We start from the raw sequence: 10011 nt of genomic DNA, 5'->3' as shown, positions 1-10011 counted from the left end.
CCAAACCTTAAAACTAGATAGAAACCCTAAGGGCCCCACTCCACCCACTGGAATTCAAGCAGGTGGTGAGAGACCCGAGCGCAACCGAACGTGAGCGGAAATAGCCGAGCAGAGCCGAGCAAAAGCAGAGAGCGCGAGCGAGCGAGCGAGCCGAGAAGAAGCGGAGGCAGCCGAGCGGAAGCGGGAAAAGCCGAGCGGAAGCCGAGACCTCAAAGTTGAGAAACCCGAACGTCAAAGGAGAGATCCGAGTGGAGCCGAACGAATCCGAGCGTGTGGGCGGAGAGAGCCGAGCGCAGCCGAGCGGAAGCGGAGACCTCCCAGCGGAGAAACCCGAGCGCCGACGGAGGTATCCGAGTGGAGTCGAAAGGATCCGAGCGAGGGCGGAGCGAGCCCGAGTGCCTGAGTGGCGCCGAGCTGTGCGTGGGGCATGTCGTGGCTGGCGGTGCTGCGTGTGTACTGGGCGGGGGCGACCGTGGTGCTGGCGCAGCTGCTGCGGCGTCTCCGCGGGGGCTTCCCTGAGCCAGTGTTTTCCCCTCAACCAGGCCGCGTGGCCATCGTGACGGGGGGCACAGACGGCATTGGCTTGGCCACCGCCAAGCGCCTGGCCGGGCTCGGGATGCACGTGATCGTGGCGGGAAACAACGCGAGCAGAGCGCAGGCGGCCGTCAGGGAGATCCGCAAGGAGACCTGCAACGACCAGGTGGAGTTCCTGTACTGCGACCTGGCTTCGCTGCGGTCCGTGCGCGCGTTCGCGGACGCGTTCAAGGCGAAGGGCGTCCCTCTCCACGTGCTCGTCAACAACGCCGGCGTCATGATGGTCCCCGAGCGCAGGACCCAAGATGGCTTCGAGGAGCATTTCGGCCTCAACTACCTGGCCCACTTCCTGCTCACCAACCTCCTGCTGGACACCCTGACGGCCTCGGCGGCCCCGGGCCGGCGCGCCAGGGTCGTCACCGTGTCCTCCGCCACCCATTACGTCGGGGAGGTCAACATGGACGACCTGCAGGGGAGGGCCGGGTACTCCGCGCACGGCGCGTACGCACAGAGCAAGCTGGCGCTGGTGCTGTTCACCTACCACCTGCAGCACCTGCTGGACGCCCGGGGTGGCCGCGTCACCGCCAACGCCGTCGACCCCGGCGTGGTGGACACCGACCTCTACAGACACGTCTTCTGGGGCCGCGGCGTCCTCAAGAGGCTCCTGGCCTGGATGGCCTTCAAGACGCCCGACGAGGGCGCGTGGACGTCGGTGATGGCGGCGGTGTCCCCCGCGCTGGAGGGCGTCGGCGGGCGCTACCTGCGCGACGGCGAGGACGCCGCGTCCCTGCGCGTCTCCTACGACCGCGGGCTGCAGGCGCGGCTGTGGGCGCGCAGCTGCCGCTTGGTGGGCGTCCCCGACGTCACCCCCGAGGTCATGGCTGCGTAGCGACGCACACGTCCTGTGGGACGCCCTCGTTACTTCGCTCTCGCCATTCATGACCCTCGGGTCCGTGATGGCTGCCACAAATCAATCACGCACATGTCTGTCAGTTATCTGTTCACGTGTCAAACATCGGTCCACAGACAGGAGGGCACAGGGCTGGGAGGGAGCGAGTGATGTCGCTGGAGGGCGTAGAGACCCCGCCCTCTCGTGGTCTGCTACTTGGTAATCATGAGGGGAGCAGCTCTGCCGCCACTAGGGGTGCAGTGGGCGGGGCCAGGCGGAGAAAGTGACGTCGCTTAAGGACGTGGAGGACCTACCCCTTTCTGTCTCTGCTTCCTGTCAATCACTGATGAGGGGAACCACTCTGCCTCCACTAGGGGCTGTCGTGGGCGGGGCCTGGAAGGGGCGTAGCATTTGAACTCTGTCCTTGTGTGTTTTTAATGTTTCTTACATAATTTGCACATATATACATATAAAACTATATATTTTTTAATTCTCAAAAATTTAAAACTAGACTAGAATATTTACATGTTTTATTAAATCTTTACAATCAGTAATTATAATCAAATACACAATTATATACAAGGATTATATACATTTTGCCCAGACTTTTACATCACAGTACATAGTTTCCATTAGAAATATTGTATACATTTATCACCAAACGATAAAACCCAACAACAGTAGTGTTACAGCACCTGTTAGTACAGACATCTTTTTCATAAATTACATCATAAGAAAATATACGGCTGTAAATTGGGCTTTTAAAAATGTCTTTTATAAAATCTTAACATACAATGTTTCATTCACAGAATGTTTTTTTTCTATGTTCTGACTGTAGCCTTGTGCATAAAATGACCGGTTGGAATATTTACTAAATTCTACCCACCCCCTCTAAATTATAAGCACTATTTGTATTATGCTGAGCTTTCTTTCTGATGAATTTGGCATGGGGTTTGGTGAGAGAACAAATGCTGGCTTTGCTATAAAAAGGTCATGTGGTGGTAATTTAAATCTAAAAGAATTCTCTAGAGAATAATTGCATTAAGAAATGAAAGTCAAAGTCTATAATTTTTCATTTTAAAAGCTAATAATGTGAAGAAAAAGGAAAAATAAAATGTCATGAAATAATTTGTTCTGATGCAATTACACTTTTCAAAAGAAGCTTATTACAAATTAAAAAAAAACTACTCAACAAAATATCCCACCCAAAATGTATGTAGCAAATTACAATTCCTTCACACTTAAGCTTTATGGGTAAGTACTGCAAAGTACAGCGCATCAGTTCAATGGACTTTAATGTGCAAAAAACAGCCTGTATCTATTTTTTTAGTAGGTAAACAAGTGAGAAACTTGAAAATACCTGAATTAAATACTTGCTCTAATATCTAATGTCTAATGTTCAGGTAAAATCCATACTTGATTCCAGGTTTGTAAACATCATATAAATCCTTCTTAGTCAAACAATTTTATGGCTGTGGTGATCATTTCAGCTCTATTTCTAAGCAGTCAACATTTAACTGAGGTAGACCAGATGTTTCTAAACTCAGGGTCCAATATAATCCCCTGAATTTTCAGCAAGTAAATATATCTATGAAAGTTTTAAGCAAACTTTTTTTTTTAATCTATGCTGTTGGAATTTTTTTAATGACCTTAAAAACTACTTGGTGGCAGTATGTCAAGAACATGAATGTGGGATGAACTATAATATTGATGTTTTGAAGCTAAAAATGTGTCTTCTTTCTTAACTAGGGGGAAAAAACAAGAATAATTCCTTCCAGGTGTTAAGTATAACTTCTTAAATATTTTTTTCTTCCTTTCTCTTCTTAAAGGTTATTTTTTTTCTAAACAAATGAGTCACTTCTAATCTCAGTGAAAGTCAACACCTCCCCCTAGCGGCCAAAGAATCCAGGGCTTGGGAGAGCAGCAATAAGCTAGCTTTTCCTAGTGGGTGCCATTAAGTTCTCCTGGGGGGTGGGGGAAATAAACTGCTTTGATAACTTAGTTCAGGGTAAGATTTAAACAATGGCTTTGAGCTACAAATGTAAAATCAAATCAACATATATAAGGCTTCTGTAATCAAAGTCTTAGACGAACATCTGCTCCTCCTCTCCAAGCCCCAGTCCTATAAATCAGGGTAAGTCAAGTAATTAAGCTTCAGCTATTTTGGCAGTTTTGCAATTAACATGAACAAAGCACTACATCTATCCTTCTGCATACTCTATGTATTATAGTTCTATCTTCTTGCACCAAATTTCACATGCAGAAAGACTAAAAATACCCATTTCGGTGGCAGGTTTAAATAAGAATCAATAAAGGTCTTATGCTACTTTTTCTCCCTACTCCCTCCCTAAGTGAATTCTCTAATTTATTGCTTACTGACCCAATTATGTTCAGCTGGAGTTTTTTGAAAGGCAGGTGTTTCTGTCCTTACAAGAGTGTGTTTGCCTGGGATCTAGGACACTGCATGAATAGGCACACCTACAGCTCGTCACTGCTGTCCTCTAGAGCTCCACTACAGTCGAAGCTACCGAGTACCTCAAAGCCATGTTTCGGGGAATGGGCACCGTGTAATATCAGGGTGAAGAGAATGTAATTCAGTCTCTCAAATATTCCTTTAGAATTAATTGTTTAAAAATAAATAAAATGAATAAAGCCATGATTTCAATAACAAGCTATCGATAAATTAAAAAAAAAAATGTGGTCAGCACCAGACTGCCACAAACAAACAAACAAACAAAAAGAGGAAAACCTTTTGTCTTTAAGCTATATATATAGTTGAAACTGTGTAACTATTTTTACACAGGTCACCATAAACTAATTTTCAAGTCCATATCAGAAGGAGTATTTGTTAAAACAAAACCAACATAAAATTCATGATTCAACAGAAAATGTGACAGACTCCTTAGATTTAACATTAGAGATCAGTTTCAAAGGAGAAAAACAGTAGTTACTCCACGAAATTTAGATCACCTCCACAGTTTTATCATGGCTCTGTAAGATGAGGTGGAACAGCTGTTGGCAATGTGGGCCTTTTGGCTCAAATGGCATACTAAACATGGGATGGAGTAAGGCTGACGGCTCCCGGAACCACCTTTGAGAAAAATAAACTGGAAAAGAATTATAATCTACCACAAGGATAGTATGCTAAATTCCACTTTAAGGTATTCATAACTACCCCCATAGAAGGCCTACGGGTAGCATATTGGAACATTCAAGTTTCTCCTTTGCTCTATTTACCCCATGTATTAAATCATCACTTTCACATTCTAAATGACCTTTTTCCTGTATAAAACTCACTGGCTTCACCTTTAAGTGAAAAGGACATTGCTATAGGAGGGGAAAAAAATCAAGTTATCCTCATCATTTGTCACTGAACAAAGCAAGTGACAGTGATGAGTGACAAGCAGAAACTGAGTGTATTTGCTTTCTGACCACTTAGGTGACTTAGAGTGTCCTGGTGAAGGCAGCAAAGCCAAAATGTCACAAGATTCATTTGAGTCTTCCTAAAAAGGCCCCGGGCCCCAAGTCCAAGGCCATGGAGCTTCCTTCAGTTAGTTGTACAAACGCCTGTTGCTCATTCCATATTAGCTTGGTTTGTTTCATGTTTCTGGTCTCTCCAGAAAGTGGAAATATAGTTCCCAGGAATGCCCAGTAATCTTTCCCTGGCCTGATATGCTGCAGGGTGTGTGCAATGCTCTCATGTGAGGGGGAATTGTGAGTTTCCACTTTTGGTAGAACGGTTTAAATACGGTCAATTCTAACACAGCATGCTCCAGGTTCCTATGATAACTACGATCCCAGTCAGAACGTGTTGCGGATCACCATGCTCAGAGCCTCCCACTGGAGAGCCTGCTGGGTATTAGGTTATCTATAACCACAGTTTACCTTTTCTTTTAAAATACCTACCACCAGATTCTTTATAGAGTCATAGTTCATCCTTCTCCATCATTTCAAATGCTTCTATATCTTCATTCCAGTCTGCTAATATGGAGTCTATAGGTTGGACCTTTTTACCCCAGCTAACATTAGGACTGGAATCTTCCTCAGTTTCTGACTGTTCTTCAAGTTGGTTATCTATATCTGTACATTCACCATCAAGACTTGTGGTCTCATGGCTTTCTGTAGGGTTAGAGGTCTCTCCAGAAGGGGAAATGCTTGTGGCATCAGGGGTCTCTGCTGGAGAGGTTGGCTCTAAGTGAGAGTGTACAGAACTTTCATCAGGAGACTCTTGATCAACCAAATCAAATGTCTGAGAAAGTGATATAACCTGTTCTGCACTTTGATTCTGAGAGTCATTTTCAGAAGATGTCTGTTCTTCACTTTCCATTTCAGCATCTGTGTAAGAAACAAGCGAACTTCATGTTACTTTTCCTCCCAAAACATGTAGTATTACACTTACAGTAGCTTCTGCAGTAAAATTAAGAAATATAGAACCACATTCAGAGATCTCCTCTTGGTCTTTTGACTACGATCAGAGAAACATATTAACACAGAATGGTAAGCACTGGCACTGAGGAAGACTGTCATAATATAATCATATGTTCCTATAAAATGTGTACAAAATTGGGCAGTATTCAAAACAAATATTGCTTCAAATTGAAAGGAATGACTAATAACTTTTATAATACTGACTTTGATGGATATTAGTTAGTGTGAAAAAAGACACTGAACAATAGTTAAACCACATATAAATTTGCAACTAAAATATCAAAGTTTAGGAAAGCTTATACAAAAAACATCTTAAATCATAAATGGCATATATAATTACTAAATTTTAAAATATTATTTCTTAGAAAAGTGAAATTGCCACTCAATAATTCATGAAGACTCAAATAAGATTTTGGGTAGTTACAGGTATTAATAGGACTCATCAAATAAAGTATTTTCATAAATACAAGAGCTGAGATCATTTATAAAACTATTATTGTATTACTCTGAACTGTAAAACATAATCATTCTAAAATCCACCAGGAGGCTGAAGGGAGGCTGAATCTATTGTAATGAATATAACGTAAATCCACTAGAGGCATTTTATTTACAGTTCCTATAACAAAGTTTAAATGGCCTTGGTATTCACATGCACATCCCGCAGTTCTCTGCTTCTGAGGTGAGCTGCAGACATTTCCATGTGTCCACCAGGCGGCGCTAGAGGTAACCGAGGAGCAAAGCCAAATACCATACCTGTTCTTAGCGCTCACAAATAATGAAGAGTATTTACAAAATAAATGGAAAGTTCCATGTGCATTTTGTAAGGGAGACAGACATGTTGGGAGGAAAGCTTACAACATGGAAATTTGATGGGTTCCTTCTAAAAGTACCACTTGAGCTGAGACTTAAAAGGATAAGTAGAGTCCACTAGTCAGGGAGAGGAGAGAAGATGGACCTACTATAAATCCAAAATAACCCTGAAGGAAATGTGGGCATGCAGGAAACTACATGTGGGAATATTCTGATGGTACAGTTCTTTATTTTTAAAATATTTTTTTTATTTGACAGAGGAAGAGGGAGGGGGAGAGAGAGAGAGAGAGAGGATGGGAGGACCAGGGCTCCAGTCACTGCAAAGGAACTCCAGACGTGTGCACCTCCTTGTGCATCTGGCTAACGTGGGTTCTGGGGAATTGAACCTGAGTCCTTTGGCTTTGCAGGCAAATGCCTTAACTGCTAAGCCATCCCTCCAGCCCTAGGTTATAGTTTCATTTTGGGGGGGGGTGGGGAGTAGGGAGGGAGCCTTCAAACATCTTTCTTCTGAGCTGTGAAAGGTAGTCTTTAGTTAGACAGTAAGGAACCAAGGAGGGACATAGAAAACAGAGAGCTGGTTCCTTAGAACTCATTTATGCTAGGTTACCACAACTTCCAAAGAACACAAAAAGAAAAACTTCATTACAAAAGGATAGGAAAAGACGTAGAGTTATTTTGTCTGGTAATAAAGGCCGTGCTTGTGACTGAAAACCCTCCTAAGGTTACATAAGATACAATATTATTTTGGGTATCCAGCTAATGCAATAGGGTAAGACAATATAATAGCCAATGTAAATATAAAAAAATTAAAGTTACCTATAGTTTTGAATTAGTATGTATACTAAAACTCTAAGCAATGCTGATTTATTTTATTTCTTTTGACTTTTTAAAAATATTTTTATTTATTTACTTAAGAAAGAGAATGAGTGCACCAGGGCCTCTAAACACTGCAAATGAACTTCAGATGCATGCGCTGCCTTGAGCATTTGGCTTTACGTGAGTACTAGGGTATCAAACCTGGGTCCTTTGGCTTTGTAGGCAAGCCACTTAATCGCTAAGCCATCTCTCCAGCCCATTATTTTTTTCTTCTACATAAAGCACTGTTTGTATATAATCTCATGTTTTAAGTTAGTATACTAAGTAAATATTAATTTTATAATTTAAAGATTTTCTACAAACCAGTAATATTTTTAAACATTATTTGACCAAGGTTCTTAAATAACAGCAGCAAATTTGAACAACTTTAGCCCCAATAACCTTTTTCACAATCCTAAACCAGCACAGACTGCCCTCCATCTCAAAATTTCTCCAGTGACTTTTTTCTTCAGCCCATCTTAGTTCATCATCTAGACCTTGTTAAGCAATGCTGATTTTTAAAAGCACTATTAAAATTAACTACAAATACCATTAATGCCTTTGTAATAATACTAACTGGCTAAATATCAAATCATACATACTTTTCATAACAAAAAATACAAGCTACAAAACAGAATTCATTATGACTCATACTACTTATTATAAAATCATTAAAACATAACCCAAGACAAGACCTGACTACAGGTGTGTTCCTTAGCATTTCCTAATCCCTAAACAATTTCTTGATTTCCTAATTAAAGTTTTCCTAATGTAAACACATAATACCAAATGAATCCCAATTCTATTTCTTTTTGAGCTATGCCAAATTATTCTTAAGTTCTTATGAAAGAATATAGATCAATGGAAAGTCAAGAACTTCTAAAAAGAGCAGAGGAGAGCTTTCCTATCAGATTAAACCTTATTGGAAACATTACTTTTTATTACTGGCACAGGAATAAACAAATAGGTTAGTAGGACAGAAATGCTTATCTTACTATTTGGGTTGTAAAGCTTATGGGCCTACAGACCAAGGGCAACAAAGAGTGAAGTAAAAATGGTAGTCAGAGAAGTATAATAAGATGTAAAGCAATGAAGGCAGCCATATTAGATCTTCATCCTAATGTGTCAATTTTCCCAAGCATGTGAGGTCTAAGTCTTAAGAACATAATGACTGAAATATTAAATTCAGGAAAAAGAGTATTAGAAACACAGGAAACAAAGAAAGATTAAAAAAAACCTTCCCGACAAAAGAAAAGAAAATCAGTAAATTTTACTATAAAATGGGAGGGAATTTTGGCAGACTTAATGAGATAAAATATTCTATGATCATTCATTCATCAGCACATTCAGTATTACTGACAGCAAAGAATGCAGAGGAGAGCTACGTAGTGTAAAGGCCTGTATGATACAACATCATAAAATCAAGTGCCATTGTAATTGTGTATTTTAGGAGGGCTGACCATTCTCAAAGAGGAAAAGAACCATGGAGTGGAACAGGGGCTGATACTGCATTTCTAGAAAGAGGGAAGAGAGGTGCAAATGCAAAACCAGGGAGGATGGCAAGTCTCAGCTAGGCTGACAATACTACTCTGCCCTCTGCCTGTGCATGAGGCTTTCCTCACTGGCATCAAATCCTCTTCAGCAGCAATCTACATTCTCTAGTTCATCTCCAGGACAGATGCATCACAGCCATCTTTAGATGAGGATTATCTTACAAAAGTGATACTACTTGGCTTCAATTTAGAATAGTTCACAGGATGGGAGCATTTTTCTTTTTAGGCTTCACAGGCAAGTGCCTTAACCGCTAAGCCATCACTCCATCCCCTGTCTGCCTTTTTAAAAAAATTATTTGAGAAGGAGAGAAGAGGAAGCTAGGGGGAGAGCGAGAAAGGGAGGGAAAGAAGGAGGGAGGGAGGATGGGTATGTTAGGGCCTCTAGCCACTCACTGCAAACAAACTCCAGATGAATGCAACGCCTTGTGTATATGGCTTACGTGGGATCTGGGGAATCAAACCTGGCTTCACCAGCAAACACCTTAAGGGCTAAGCCATCTCTCCCCACTTCTGTCTGCGTTTTTACCAGACAGATACAAATGTATGGGTACCCTTGCACTGTTAACAACATTTGCCTTTAACTTTCAGGGTACTGGAGGCCTGTACTGTAGTAGGCTGCAAACATAATGATGTGCTGGAAGTTTGAAGTATTGACTTTTTTCCTTTCAATAATACTATGGAGAACAAGACATGGATTCTGAAATGTCAACTGCTTCAATGAAAATCTAAAGGTGTCTTTTATTTGTGGCTTCATAAACTCAAATTCTGGAAAGATGAAGCACAGCATTAAAAACATTACCAGTCTGTTCAACAACACCATGGACAACTTAACTTTTAGATGTGTCACTGGTTTAAGATGTTTAAACAACAATTCCTCTTGATAAATTAACATATTAACATCTGAAGAGAAGTATTTAAAAGACACTTGATAATTATTTCTAG

General features: G+C 41.7%; 2 protein-coding genes across 7 annotated transcripts in view; one reads left to right on the top strand and one right to left on the bottom strand.

Moving 5' to 3' along the window:
• The first annotated feature begins 397 nt into the window (after positions 1–397).
• On the top strand, positions 398–5861 carry Dhrsx (dehydrogenase/reductase X-linked). The gene has a single exon (XM_045141590.1). It carries the CDS (start codon positions 428–430, stop codon positions 1421–1423), a length of 996 nt encoding a protein of 331 aa, XP_044997525.1. The 5' UTR covers positions 398–427; the 3' UTR covers positions 1424–5861.
• Positions 1937–10011, bottom strand: part of Edem3 (ER degradation enhancing alpha-mannosidase like protein 3) — a 68145-nt gene continuing 60070 nt past the window's right edge. For all 6 annotated transcript variants that reach the window (XM_045141586.1, XM_045141587.1, XM_045141588.1 and 3 more), the window contains one exon: positions 1937–5758. In XM_045141586.1, the coding sequence (XP_044997521.1) occupies positions 5349–5758 (410 nt within the window). In that variant the 3' untranslated portion in view covers positions 1937–5348. The remainder of the gene's footprint in view (positions 5759–10011) is intronic.

Source organism: Jaculus jaculus, chromosome 1 (genome assembly GCF_020740685.1).
Source record: "Jaculus jaculus isolate mJacJac1 chromosome 1, mJacJac1.mat.Y.cur, whole genome shotgun sequence".
In the NCBI taxonomy this organism is placed as follows: domain Eukaryota; kingdom Metazoa; phylum Chordata; class Mammalia; order Rodentia; family Dipodidae; genus Jaculus; species Jaculus jaculus.
This window is presented reverse-complemented; position numbering and strand designations above follow the sequence as displayed.